This window comes from Sciurus vulgaris (genome assembly GCF_902686455.1).
Source record: "Sciurus vulgaris genome assembly, chromosome: 7".
Lineage (NCBI taxonomy): Eukaryota > Metazoa > Chordata > Mammalia > Rodentia > Sciuridae > Sciurus > Sciurus vulgaris.
In genome coordinates this window covers 33,764,020-33,779,365 of record NC_136467.1, presented here as the reverse complement: position 1 = coordinate 33,779,365, position 15,346 = coordinate 33,764,020, and the positions used below count along the sequence as shown (strand labels likewise).

Here is a 15,346-nt window from a genome sequence, read left to right as displayed (position 1 = left end):
ACAAAAGTAAAGATTGTGAATCCCTAAACTCCTAATGTATTATTTCACAAAAGCACATGTTGCTATTTTGATTTAAAAATGTATCATTTGTCTTAACAAATCAGATTTTATAAAGATTTAACTACCCCACAGAGGATTTTCTTCTTCAAAATTACTTTAACTGAACTACATTGAAAAGATAGTCTGTTTAATATTGCTGTTTAGTCTTCCTTCATAAACATGACCCTTTCTCTCCACTACCACAAATTTTAAGTTCTGCTATTTAGAGAAAAATAATAGAATAAATTGTATAAGTTCTCAGTTAAACTCTGTTTGAGATCTACAACATAAAATATCTCCTTTTCGACATAACCAAAAACACATTGTTGTTGCTACTACCTGTTTACACACTCAGTGGATTATTTTTCTCTTTCTTCCCTTTTAAATTCAGGAATGGACCAGACTTCTTGTGGTAAGGTGGAATATATGACTGATTATTTTCCTCAAATAAACTTCTACATGTATGAAGGGCCAGCTCCTCGCATCAGGACTAGAAATATACCCGAGGACTTCTTTAGTTGTAAGTGTGAAGATACCCATATGAAAGGGGAAAGGGGATAAAACTGAAGGCGAGTAACCATAACCAAGGTCCTGAGAGCATGTGGGGACTTTTGCAGAGAGTCCCTTCCTGACTTTCTGGGAAGATCACACAGAAACCAATGAGACATTCCCATGTTCAAGTAGCATCAGTCTGTAGAGTCTATGGGAATAGCTAATATTGCTGAGTAAAAATATATCCTATTCTATTCTTAAATGCTAAGGTAATTCTTCATCTGAAATAATTTTTTACTTAATTTTGCCAGATCATCGTTATAAGTATGTCAAATTCACCTGAGTTGTTTACAATTTTTGCAGTTGTCAAGTACCAATTGTAATGTGATTATTTTCTTTTGAAACAGTTAATTCTGAAGAAATTGTTGAGAAACTCAGTGTAAGTATAGTCTCCTTAATATATCTAAATTAATGGTGATGGCCTTAATCTGAGTTCTGAGAAATTTATATCATATGTTTCTGACACTAAGCTACTTGTAATTTATTTTTTAAACTCTCCATCAACATGCATGTTCATCTTAGTTTTTATTTTGGAGTGGACACTGCTGCAGGAAACTAGTTCGGGGTAACATTGGCCCTAACTCCTAGTTTTCATTGAAAAGAATGATGTCCCATTCAAAAGTCTGTGCTAGTAAGCTTTAGGTCACACCATTTCCTTCAGTTTTTGTGCAACTGAATATCTAAAATAGTGAATCTTAGACTCTTATGGAAATTTTTGTTGTTGTTGGTTTTTCATGGTGTGGGAGGTTGAACACAGGGCTTCATGTGCTGTACCACTGAACTACACGCCCAGGCCATTTGTGTGATAGTTTTTAACAGTTTTATACTTAAAATATATTCACAAATATATATCTATGATGAAGAATTTATTAGTTTATTATTGCTTGACATGAGATTAAATTTATTTAAGTAGAACTGGACAGCAATTACAGTAAAAACGGTGAAGATGGGGTGCAAGTGCTTAAAGATAAAGAAAACATGGGGTAAAGAATGGTTCATATAATTTGGGACTCACTTCAAGGTTCAAGCAGGAGTGACTAGAACAGAAATCCTTTAGAGGGTTAATCACTCCTTTTTCCTCTTAAACGTTTACTCATTAATACTCTGATCTTAAGTAAACATGATAGACAATATTGCCCCCTATTGGTGAAGTATAGACATGCTGAGTTTAATCTCCTGAGCCACTCCCATACCCAGATACCAACCAACAAAAAAAATCGACCACCAAGAACATTTTAGGTCTCTTCAGAATTAGTGCACACCACTTTGACAAATGGAATTTTAAAGCTATCTGGAGTTTTCCCTACTCATTTACTTACCACCTAGGATTATAAGTTTTTTTCATGCTGAGTGGAGGGGTACTTCAAGATTTTCAATATGTGGACTCTCTCAATCCACATACTGTTTTATTTTTGTTATGTCACTTGGTGATCTCTACATAGGTGAAGTTCTGTTGATGAAGAGGGACAAATCTCTAATAATCCTAGTGGTGCAAGGGGATCAAGCACCACAGATTTTGGAAATTCCCGTACATGTTTTCATGGTTATAAGCTGGGTCTGGAGCTATAGAGCCCCCCAAAAAATGAACTACCATTTGATGTTTCATGTGGTTGTGCTGTCTGTGGGCCTCCTACATTGAACTTTTATTGGACAAACATAACCAGACATGAACTGGCAACTCTTTAAGTTCCACAATAATCTGGCTACATAAGAGACATGAGCACCAACTTGGTTCTTAAAATGACCAAATTTTATCTCAACTCTTGTGTCTTTATCTCAAGTTCTCAAATGCAAAGAACAATCCTGTACTTCTTCAGAAGTTGGCATTATGCCTCCCAAGTTTCTGTGGATCTATTCTAGCTACACACCAGGGAGGGAAGTGTGACTAATCACTGTCTGTTGTCCTCTGGAGCACCTTGTATCCCCTTACGTTTTTGGGGAAACTGCATTCTCAGCAGCTGCAATCATGTGCCTGCCTGGAAATCACAAAAATGTTGTCTTAAGAAGGAAGTATAATAGTTGAAAAGTAGAAAAATAAGAAGCCTGAAAAAGATAACAAAATAGATAAGAAAAAAACCCTTAATAGACGTACAATAAATACTTTTCGTTTTCTTCTTTCATTCTGTAATCTCTCTGTGCACTCCCATTTTCTGTATTTCTCTTAAATTTTGCTTTGTGAAGTTGTGTTTCATAGCTTCTCATTTTTCATCTCTAAGTTGAATGTGAGATAATTGGTGACACAGACTTGCTAATATAGGTGAGACATTGTGGTTTAAAATATATGAGAAAATGGGGAAATAGAAGAAGTTTCATTTCCTCACAGTCTTATTTGTTATGTTTAACAATTTTCCTCTTATTTCTCAAGGAGGTCACGAAAGAAAGTTTCTTTGTTATTGGTTGTCATTTCTTCATTTTTCTTTTCATTAATAGGTACCAATGTGATTCGAATTTTATGGTTTTTAAATCTGCATTAAAGTTACAAATAGTAATTATTAGAGAAACATCATTTTATAAAATTTTACTCTAATTTGAGATAAATCCATAAATTTGTTTTACAAATAGGGATACTCTACTTGGTTTCAAAAGCTGTTGAATTGATTTGAAAACCAAGCAAATTATTATTTAAAAGCTGTGCTGGTAAGGAATTATTAGTGCAACAAAACTGATTTTTAAGTTATTTTTCTTATACTTCTAATATCTCATATACTGTTCATATATAATTTAGACTAAAAAATTATAATTACTACTCAAAATTGAGATAGACCTATCTATTCTCTGTCAAAACAAGAGGGGAGATTTATGGGTGCTCAATATTTTCACCCAGGAATAAGACCATAAAACATCAAATATCTGCTCATAATTTAAATCAGATTTTAAATTTCAACCATTTTATTGTTGCAGCAATGAAAACATAATTAATGAATCTGATTATGTTGATTATAGGTTTACTTTTCCTATTTTATTAGCTTGAACTTAAATCCCCCTACTTTTAAAAAGTGCCTCATTGTCTTAGAAGATGAAATTTTTTACTTAGTTTGCATATTTTTTCATTGGAGAAATATTTACCCTTTTTTCAGTGCCGAAAACCCGATCAGCATTTTAAACCCTATTTGACTCCTGATTTGCCCAAACGACTACACTATGCCAAAAATATCAGAATTGACAAAGTTCATCTTATGATGGATGCACAGTGGCTGGCTGTGAGGTTTGTGTGTCTATTTATTTTTAGCCCTTTTGACAATCATCTTTCATTATAAGCTTACTTAACGTTACCCCACTATTATGATCATGTAACTGTTCCTAAGTATTGACATTTCCTTGACCTTTTCATTCTGTCTAGCACTTCTCCACTTGAAGTTATTATTATTAGATGGCTAATCTCAGCATCCTAATCTCTACCACATAGATGAGAATAAAGAAGAAAGTTGAGACTGTACCAGCCACTGTTCCAGGGACATCAGCAACAGCACATTCCTAACCCCAACTGTGCTGTCCTTTGAGGCAGCAGGCAGGATAAAGATATCAGTTTTCTTCTAGGCTGAGAGCAATTGAATGATTAGAAGGCTCTTTAAGATCTTTGTCAGTGTTGTGGTTGTTAGAAAAGAAACTTTTTATGGCTGTAAAGCCAACTTGACCAATGTAACATTTATCTCTTATTTCTAGTTATAATTCATGCTGATCACTGAGCATTTGAAAAATATAAATGTCCTTAGAGAAAATAAAAACCGTTGTGAATCACTCCATCCCAAATAACCAATGACTTTATGGATCCAACAAAATTTTATCAAATGCTTGCCAAGCTTATCAAATGCAGGTCTTGCTTCAGGCTTTCGGGATACAGATAAGATTATCTGCCCTCTTGGAGTATAATTGCAATGGAGAAGACTGAAAATGACCCAGGAAACAAACATATACTTGCTTAGTAAATGAGTGATTGTTTTCTAAATTTCATTCCAGGATTTTTTCAATGTGCTTAAGTGAATACAAACAGAATCAGGATCTTATGGAATTTTCTCCCCTAACATATGTATGCAACATGATGCCAGGGGATTACAATGACAATGCAAATACAGTAACTAAAAGATATGTTTGACGGAGAAAGAGGAGATGAAAGACGACAGGGAGTTGGCAACGCTCCAACATGTATGCAGGATGAAGAGCAGGGGTTCGGCAGAGCCTAGTCTTTAAAATAGCCTGCAAACACAGACGTCAGCCAGGGAGTGTGCAGTTCCACATTGCTTCACTAGATGGCACTGTCCTCTCTCCTTGGGATCTGAGTTTCTTGACTGTATTGTGGATGGCTGCACTGTGGCTCAGGACAACATTCTTTAAAAGTATTTTTCTAAAATGTGAATAAAATAAATTAATAAATTAATTTAATATGAATAAAATTAAACTTTACTAAAATTAAACACATAAAATTGTTAGTAGTTTAGGTACATGATATATAATATATACATGGGAGTACATCCTCAAATATTTTACTGTTAGGGGTCTATTGAAGAAGTTAGGAGGCCACAGATGCAGAATGAGAAACAGTTATGGAAGGAGAGTGCACCACCAGAATACCTCTGGGTTTCACACACTGATGGACATTCTCAGATGATGAGCTTCATATCCTTTGCTACGACTAGCAGTGAGATATAAAATAGACTAGTGGCCTAAGAGTTCAAGGCCTGGCTCTCAACCTGGCTACTTATGGGAACTTAGGGAAATTAATATCTTAGGACTTCATTTATCTCATCTATAACACAACATGAGCCTGGTTTTATTATTGTCCCATTAATTACTTACATGTTACATTAGCTTACATCAAAGGAAATTTTGAATACAGACTTAATAAGAGCAATTGAAGAATTAGTTTAATTAAATCATTTTATTTCTAACTCTTAAAATATTTTCTAAAATAAAGCATATCATCTTTAGGAATAATGTGCAATATTTGGTAACTAGATTAGATCCCCTTTTCACTATTATATCAAATTTTAATAGTTTAATCTATTATCATTATCTTCACATTGATTTTGCCTAAAGTGTGTTAGATTTTACTCATTTGGGAAAACCCAATTATTTGAAACCATAAGGGAAGAATTGTTAGAGTGCTTTTTTAGAGAACATGAATAACAACTCTTTATTTTGGAATAGCAACTGACAAATATACAGGCACCTCTCTAAGGACTATGGACACAGCCCTTACCTAAAGCTCTTTTTCCAGGTGGGAAGGAAGATCGTAGTCATGATCTAGTGTGATAACCCACAGCGCCAGAACCAAGTACGTGGTTCCAGGAAGCAAAAAGGATGATAGCACACACCCAGGTGTGGGAGTCAGGAAACATCAGAGAGGGCTTGCTGGTGGGGTTTATTCCTGATCTGGGTTCTGAGAACTCAGCGGGGCAGGCCAAATGTTGTCAGCCAGCGGGTCTGCCCCTGCAGTCTGTGTGCATGGTACTGGCGCCCATCCAGAAGGTGAGTGGGCCTGAAAACTGGATCCCTGCTCTGCTCACTAAGCTCCCTTCTATGTCAGCAGGAAGAAGGGGACCCATTTTCTTTGCTGGATGGTATCCTCCACTTGCCAAACCTTGCACACTGTCAGACTGTGTCCTTCAAGATGGGTTCTTTCTCTAGATCTGTCCAGAGCAACTGGGTTCTTTTCTCAAGCCAGCCATAGCTCTGGGGCAAAAAAGGGAAAAATGAGATAGCAATTGCTAGTGATTCTATATTGGTGGAGAACCCCATGAATGAACTGCCCTCTGCATGAAGGATTTACCTGTCAGGACTAAGGAGTGTGACTTCCATCTTGAAGAAAGTAGGGGGCCATTGGTAGCTATGTGGTGTTCTGAAGAGAATATAGTGAGACTTGCATTTCAGAGAACCCATTCTAGCTGCATTATGGAGGAGGATCTAGCAAGACATAGGGGCCTGTTAGAATGTGTGCTGACCCATTCCCCAGAGTTCTGACAGCCCCCAGGAAACTGTAGAGCCCAGGAATGGTGAAATTAGTTACATGGGACATCTCCAGGAATGTATTGTGGTTGACCTATGACCCAGATTTTCCAGGATAGTCCTGGTTCTTCATATTCTGTCTCAAATTTGTATTCATTAAACATGTATGTCCATTTCCAGCAACAGTCACAAAGAGTTTAAAAGTTTTAGGGAGATGTGTGGTATGTAGGAAGATTCTGCAGTTCTGAAAGCAGGATGATCAATTAGGGAACTCGATCAAGTCGGAGACCAGGAGGATCCAGCCTAGAACAATGGCAGTAAAAGAGGGAAGGAAAAGACCAACAGGGAGATTACAAAGAAAGATGAGTCTTCTCGTGCACTTGGGTATCAGGACAGAAGTCTTGTTCATCAGCCACCTGTGTCATTACCCAATTGTGGGAGAGAAACTCAGCTTTGATTTCAACTGTGTTAATTAGACAGGGAAAAGATAATAGAGAATTTGTTCCAAAAGGTTTCATCTAGTACTTAGAAGTTGAACTAAATTATGATAGATAAAATCAACTCATCTTTTCCAAATGCCAGCTCTCATTTTTCCATGCGCGCTTTCCAGAGTCAAATTAATGGTTGGAAGGAAAGAACATAAGCAGTTCGAAGAGCAAATTGCTTAAGTTTTTGCTTAAGAAGCATTAGAAAATAGAGATTTTTCATAGAATATTTTTATCTTTTGCTACAAAAAAATTTTGCAGTATTTACTGTCTTTTCTCATTGAACTAGGTTAGGAAATGGAAATTTTAAAAAATACTAGATTTTTCTGGAAATAGAAAATAAACATTGGACCAATTTTAGGAAATTTTACCACAAAGATTTGGTTCAAAAAATCCTTTTCTCTCCTTCATTAATGAACACTCTAGCTTCCCACATAATTTAAAACTTAGTTATCTATAAATAATTCCAGTAACACTGGGAAACCAAAAGTCTGTGCAAGAAGAATGAAAAAAAATCTATATATTTTATTTTATTTTATTTATTTATTTATTTAAATTTATTTTTATTGTAAACAAATGGGATACATGTTGTTTCTGTTTGTACATGGAGTAACAGCACACCATTTGCATATTCATACATTTACATAGAGTAATGATGTTTGATACATTCCGTTATTTTTTTCCTTCCCCCTCACCCCTCCCACCTCTCTTTTCCCTCTATACAGTCCCTCCTTCCTCCATTCTTGTCCCCCTCCCACTCCCCATTACGTGTCATCATCCGCTTATCAGTGAGATCATTCGCCTTTTGGATTTTTGAGATTGTCTTAGCTCACTTAACATGATATTCTCCAATTTCATCTATTTGCCTGCAAATGCCATAATTTTATTATTCTTTATAACTGAGTAATATTCCATTGTATATATATACCACAGTTTCTTTATCCATTCATCAATTGAAGGGCATCTAGGTTGGTTCCATAGTCTGGCTATTGTGAATTGAGCAGCTATGAACATTGATGTGGCTGTATCTCTGTAGTATGCTGATTTTAAGTCCTTTGGGTATAGGCCGAGGAGTGGGATAGCTGGGTCAAATGGTTGGTCCATTCCAAGTTTTCTAAGGAATCTCCACATTGCTTTCCAGAGTGGCTGCACTAATTTGCAGTCCCACCAGCAATGTATGAGTGTACCTTTTTCCCCACATCCTCGCCAACACCTATTGTTGCTTGTGTTCTTGATAATCGCCATTCTAATTGGGGTGAGATGGAATCTTAGTGTAGTTTTGATTTGCATTTCTCTTATTACTAAATATGTTGAACATTTTTTCATATATCTGTTGATTGCTTGTACATCTTCTTCTGTGAAGTGTCTGTTCATATCCTTAGCCCATTTGTTGATTGGGTTATTTGTATTCTTGGTGTAGAGTTTTTTGAGTTCTTTATATATTCTTGAAATTAGTGCTTTATCTGAAGTATGACTGGCAAAGATATTCTCCCACTCTGTAGGCTCTCTCTTGGCATTGCTGATAGTTTCCTTTGCTGAGAGAAAGCTTTTTAGTTTGAATCTATCCCAGTTATTGATTCTTGCTTTTATTTCTTGTGCTATGGGAGTCCTGTTAAGGAAGTCTGATCCTAAGCCAACAAGTTGAAGATTTGGACCTACTTTTTCTTCTATAAGATGCAGGGTCTCTGGTCTGATTTCAAGGTCCTTGATCCATTGTGAGTTGATTTTTGTGCAGGGTAAGATAGGGGTTTAGTTTCATTCTGTTGCATATGGATTTCCAGTTTTCCCAGCACCATTTGTTGAAGAGGCTATCTTTTCTCCATTGCATATTTTTGGCACCTTTGTCCAGTATTAGAAAATTGTATTTATTTGTGAAAATATATTTTTGACACAAGTTCTACTTATAATAATGATTTTGTTGCAATTCACTAAGGTAAGGGCTTGAGCTGACACCCTTGGGGTAACTGAATTGAAACACCTTATAATTAGGAATGCCAGTGCGTTCTCTGTTCTGGTTCTTTTTTATTTCTCTTCCTTACTAGTGGGTAGAGTTGAGCATACCTTCATCAGAAGTGTGATTTATATTTAATTTTGTAATTTACTTTATTTTGTACTTAAACTGAGTGAGAGTCATTTTGATAAATGTTGATTTTTTTTCAAGACACTAGACTACTGTCCTGTGACCACTTGAGCCTTCAGTGCAAACATGAACAGAAGCTGTGTGTGTGTGTGTGTGTGTGTGTGTGTGTGTGTGTGTGTATTTCCCTAGGAGGTGGAGTGTGAGGAAGCAAATGAAAGAAACCTTTTAAGGCCAGTCTTCAGAAACTGGAGTCTTGTTCCCATCAGAGAGAAAATTTGAACCAGTACAATATTGTTGCTTTAAGAAGATCTAGGTTCATTTAGCAGTATCTTTTTCCTAAGTATGAAAACTGACTGTGCCGAAAATTGCTGACACTGTTCAAATTAAAGATTAAACATGGAAAAGATAGATTAATTGAATTTGAGAAGTTATTCAAGTAACAGAGCAACAGCCTAGGGAAGAAAATCCCAAAAGTTAAAAATAAACTCAATTTACAGAATATACTAGCAACCCCTTATCAACTATTATAATTAACTTCTCTAAGTATTCTTTATTCATATTTTTGTATTATTTCCTCTGGACACATCCAGTATAAAATAGAAATTAATATTCTTTCCAAGTGCCAAAGATTTATTCCTAAAACACTTAAATGCTTAAAATAACATATTAATCCAACTCTTAATCACAAAGTGCAGATGAGCTTGACAATTCTTTTCTTTTGTTCTGTGCCTTTTAAATTATTCCCTTTGTCAGTGTCTAAGAGTGAAAAAGTTTGAATTCTATTTATAGAACCTAGAATTCTCCATCCTTCTGCCCTACCATTCTACTTATTCCTCTATGGTTATGAATTCAAGCATGCAAATAAACACATTTATGCTGTCATTGACAGAAAAATTACTTATATAAAAGAAGAAGCTATATTAAAATCCATTAAAACTCACTTTACCATAAGGGCTCACATCAATACTTTGACCAGTATATAATAATAATATTTCTTCACAGGGGTAAAGAAACTTCATTCTGTGGAGGAGGCAACCATGGTTATAACAATGAGTTTAAGAGCATGCAGGTAATGTACTCCTGAATTAAACAAGTGCTGACTGATCTCTGTGATGGGCAATATCCAAAACTCTTGAATACATCTGGGATAGAGCAGTTAAGGGCCCTCATGAAGCTTTATTTGAAGAGAGGATGAAGACAAAAGGCCAAACAGGAGTATATGATGTGGTATGTTAGGTGAAGTGCCAAGGGGAATACAGAAAAAGTAAAGCTGAATGAGAAAGTGGGAGTGTTGGATGCCCTGGGGACAGGAAGCAACTTTAAAGAGGGAGGAAGGATAAAAATCACCGAGGTAGCATTTGAGCAGAGACTGGAAGGAGGTGAAGGAAGTAGCCTTTCAGGTATTCAGAGAACAATGTCCTAGGCAGAAGACACTGCCCTTGCAGAGACCCTACGTTGGAATTGGCCTTAGCCAATTGAAAGGATGTTGGACTGTAGCTGTTGCTGATTTGGAAGGAAGGAGCAAGAGGACAGTTGGACTTGCTGAGTTTGAAATATTTATTAAACATGCAAGTAGAGATGTTGAATAGGCAGTTAAAGAGTCTACCCCAGAGATAAAAAGTTGAGTCTTAGACATAGAAATTATTTAAAATATAAGACTAGGTAAGATACTCAGGGATTGAGTGTAGATAGGAGGACCAAGTATTAAAGGTGGAACTTTTCTATTTGAAGAGATTGGAGAGAAAAAAGTTAGTAGAAGTAGAGGCATCAGTAAGGAAGAAAGAAAACCAGAGTGGAGTGACCAGAGCCCTGAAAGCCCAGGGAAGCAAATCTATGGAGGAATCTACTGATCTATGTGTAAAATGTAGCTGATACTCCTCCAGAGTCAAAGCCTTAAAATTATTGCATCCTGATTGTCTTATCTAGTTCCATTTGTCACACACGCACACACACACACACACATGCACACATACATACACACTCCTTTCCAAATTGGGGGAAAAAAAAGTGTTAGGCTCTTTATGAACATACTGTGTCTCAGTGTTGCCATGGTGAGTTATATCACTTTATAAATACCTGAAAAATCTCTAGAAACAGCTTTTCTATTAATTAGGCTACCATATGATAATTAAATTCATGACTAGAAGAAAAACTTATGCCTCCAATTCTTTACTGATCATCTTAGAAAAACATGTATATCACATTAACTAAAAAGAATTGTTTATCCATATTTGATACTATTAGTTGTTTATAATCTTAAATAGATTTGTTATGAATAACAAAGTTAGTAATAATTAAATATAAATCAGAATATATAGTTCTCTTCACAAAAGTAAAGGGAAGAGGTGTTTGAGAAGTAAGTAGGTTAGGAAAGTGTGCAAAAATTTAGTGCTTTAAATTTCTTGTCATATACTAACATATTTGAGCAATGATATGAAAGGAATATGAAAACAGCATATGGTGTCGTACAATAAATTTCTAATATGTAATGTCTAGATGTTATGGAATTGTGCTGAGTAGGTTGTCCACTGTTGCCTGTGTTGCTAGTTGTTGACATGTGAGGTACTGGGGAAACAGGTAGAGACAGGTAAACACAGCATGCATTATATTGGATTAGAATTCACACATCACAGGTGGAAATGATTTGAAAATCATTTTCAAAACTGAAAAGAAATTCTTACAGAAGCCTAAGATGCAAACAGGAGAGGAAAAACGGTGTCTCTTCCTACAATTATTTGTGAATCTAGATGTTATCTAGTAATAGTATTATTATTACCACCTAGGCTCTCTTTTTGGCACATGGACCCAGTTTTAAAGAGCAGACTGAAGTTGAACCATTTGATAATATTGAAGTGTATAATCTACTGTGTGGTAAGTATAAATAAATAAATTCACCAGCAAAAGGTGAATAATTTTTCAATATATTGTAGATTTAAATTGTGGACAAATTGAATCCCTAAGGCTAGATGCTGTGCATTAAGACAGAACATAGGAAAGATGGGGAGAAATTATTTATTATCCAGAATTATTCAGACTTAAGAGTGAATTCATTTTTGTTTTCCTAGTAATGATAAACCTTAGATCTTAGGAAACCATGCTTTTCTATCAGTTAGTTGCTATATGATAATTTAATAAAATTCAGAAAAATAAAATAACACTTCCAAAATTTCAAAGCAGGATAAGCATACCTTAAAACACCAGTACTTTCTTGTAATTATAAGAAGTCTCCTGGCATAGAAGGATGTTAAGGAAGTTCTATTTGGCTGGACACCTGTTATTACACTCCAGGTTGAAGAACTGAAAAGAATCAGGATCTTAAGGAACCTAATCTACCTTTAAATCTATATGCCTGGTTCAGTCCATTGTACTCTCAAATCACTTGCCTGGTAAAGCAAAGAGAAAGCTACAGTTTCACTGTTAATTGGATATAAGCATATGCACAACTGTTTCTCTTAATCTTACCATCCTAATTGAGGGTAGCTTAGAGACCCAAAAGTACCTGTTTTAAAATAATGTTTTGTAGTCTTTACAATTAAATTCTTGTTCTCACAGCTGCTGAGTTTGTGGCCAGGGTTTTTGGCCCTTTGTGGGAATGGTTAGAAGTACTCTAATCTGAGGAGAGATCTCCCTTAGGTAATAGTCAGCAAGAGCCGTGTAAAAGGCTATGTTTATAAAATGTTGTTTATGTTCTGTTGTTGTTGAAAAAATAGAAGTTTTCTAAATATTAAACAAAACTCACTAGTTTAATTTTTTAAAAGCATCCATTCTTAGACAAATTTCATATAACTAAGTAAACATTATTTTAAATATGATGATAAGTCATTTAACTTCTTTAAACTTGATTTTAACTTAAGAGAATAGCATTTTATGCTAGAAAACCATGGTATGCTTAAGGAACAAAGTGATCCTTTTAACAATGCAGCTTTTCTCCCAAGGGACAGAAAAAGTTCATGGAAGTTCCTGAGGCTTCCCTAGTTGACTGAACCATTGTGGAAAGACTAGATGCTGTAGCACTGGGGGATGAAAGTCAGTAAACTGAATGGCATATACAGTACACAGCTGGGTTACAGCAGAAATTATTAAATGAACGAAACAGTAGCTATTTCTCCCACACAGGAATTGTTGCCTTCCAATTTAAAGCTGTTCTGAACTTATTTGTTTAAAACAGATCTCCTACGCATTCAACCAGTACCAAACAATGGTACCCATGGTAGTCTAAACCATCTTCTGAAGGTGCCTTTTTATGAACCATCACATGCAGAGGAAGTGTCAATGTTATCAGTTTGTGACTTTACTACTCCGTTGCCTACAGGATCTCTAAACTGTTCATGTCCTAGGCTATCTTATACACAGAATGTAAGTAACAACTTCATGCATCCACAAGACTGTAAATGTAAACGGGCAAGCTGATCTATAACCAGGGTTGTGTTCTGGCTTGAATTATTAAGTACATGTATGGGTTCTCTAAACTTTACCTGGAAATTAGGGATTCTAATGCAGGCATTATAAGATTAAGTGTGGAAATATACTTTGTAAATTGGAAAGCAGAATTTGGGAAGAAATTGTTAATCCTGCTATGAGCTATTTGTCCTCACCATTCAAAATAATCTTGGACCTCTTTTTGATTTTTCTCATCAACCATTCTTAAAATTGGAGAATCAGGTGGACTTGCTTGCCATTTAGAGCAGAACAAATTGGGAGGGTGCAGGAATTTGGGCAGCAATGGAGAATTTCTATCAGGCACCGCTTGGACACTGACTGATCGATAGTAGACACTGGAAAGGTCCTATTAGTAGATCATGCCCTGGGCTGAGTACAGGGGCAAGACTTCAGATTCTAGGAGATTCTCAACAAGGAAGTTCCAAGTGCCCCAAAGGCAAGGAGGAAGAAAAGGGACTCAAAATACAAAGACTAGCCCCACCTTTGGGAATCAGATCACCTGGGTGGGTTGGGATTTCTGAATAAAATTGGAACCCAGGAGCTCATCAAGCTAAAATGAATGTCAAAGTACATTTGATGCCAAGTTCAAAATGTGGTTGTAGAGCTAAATAAACACTGGCTATCTCAGGTAAAAATTGCTCCTAATGGTCAAGGGCCATGAAGACTACATTCTCTAATCCTCAATGTCATTCCACCCACACATAAATAAATACCCAACAACAACAACAAAAATAAAATAAAATAAAATAACTTTAAGGGACAACCAGTAAAACTTCTCTGTAATTATAACTCCATAGCAATGATCAGAATAGGGGTGTGGGTTTCCAACCTGATATCCCTGATAACTTCAGTTCCAGGTCTCCACTACTCCAGATAACCTCAATGCAATGGCCATTAAAATGATGATGATGATGGTGATGATATAAAGTGGGTATTGGGTATTTTATTACTCACTTTAGAGAAAAAGAGGACTTGGAGAAGTTAGGCAAATTGTCCAAGGTCACAGAAAGTTAGTCTATCTAACTGCAAATGTAGAGTTCCTCTCTGTAAAGAATGTCTCTTCCTATACCAGGTATGGATCCAAGACCAGCATTTACATGACCTGGGGGTTGTCTAGAGATGCAGAACCTCAGTCCATAACCCAGGTTTATGAAATCATGATATGTACTTTAACAAACCCTCGAGAGATTTATATGCATCTCGAACTTGAGAAGCACTGGTTATCATCCTGACTCCATTGTTGATTCCAGCTGCCATCAGAATGCTTTGTCTGATTGTCAGTTATATCTTTGCCAACTGCTACACACACACACACACACACACACACACACACACACACACAAAGAGAGAGAGACAGAGAGAGAGAGAGAATATGAGGGAGCAGTAAGTAGCATCTCTGTTTCTCTGAGTAGTGGCAGAATTGGAATTTAAACCCATGTTAGTTGTTGTGTTTGTTCACTAGTAAAGTTTTACTTGTAAAACACTTTGTGTGATTAATGCAGAAGTAATATTGATCATACTCTGACACATGTTTAATTACTTTTAATTCCTTCCCTTCCCTGTCTCATTATCTTACAGTCTACCAGTCTGAATCAAAAGTCAGTTCTCACTGAAACTGATCTATATGACTGCAGATCCAAAGCTTCTCTCTGTAAAGAATGTCTCTTACTATTCCAAGAGGTATGGATCCAAGACCGGCATCTGCATTATCTGGGGGTTGTCTAGAGATGCAGAACCTCAGTCCATAACCCAGGTTTATGAAATCATGATATGCACTTTAACAAACCCTCAAGAGATTTGTATGCAT

At 36.1% G+C, this 15,346-nt stretch overlaps 1 protein-coding gene across 1 annotated transcript in view; it reads left to right on the top strand.

Moving 5' to 3' along the window:
• The window catches only part of ENPP3 (ectonucleotide pyrophosphatase/phosphodiesterase 3), a 95,570-nt gene that overhangs the window by 58,315 nt on the left and 21,909 nt on the right, over window positions 1-15,346 (top strand). The window contains 6 exon segments of the mRNA XM_079148223.1: window positions 431-559; window positions 939-970; window positions 3,669-3,796; window positions 10,102-10,168; window positions 11,883-11,970; window positions 13,268-13,455. Coding sequence (XP_079004349.1) covers window positions 431-559; window positions 939-970; window positions 3,669-3,796; window positions 10,102-10,168; window positions 11,883-11,970; window positions 13,268-13,455 — 632 coding nt within the window.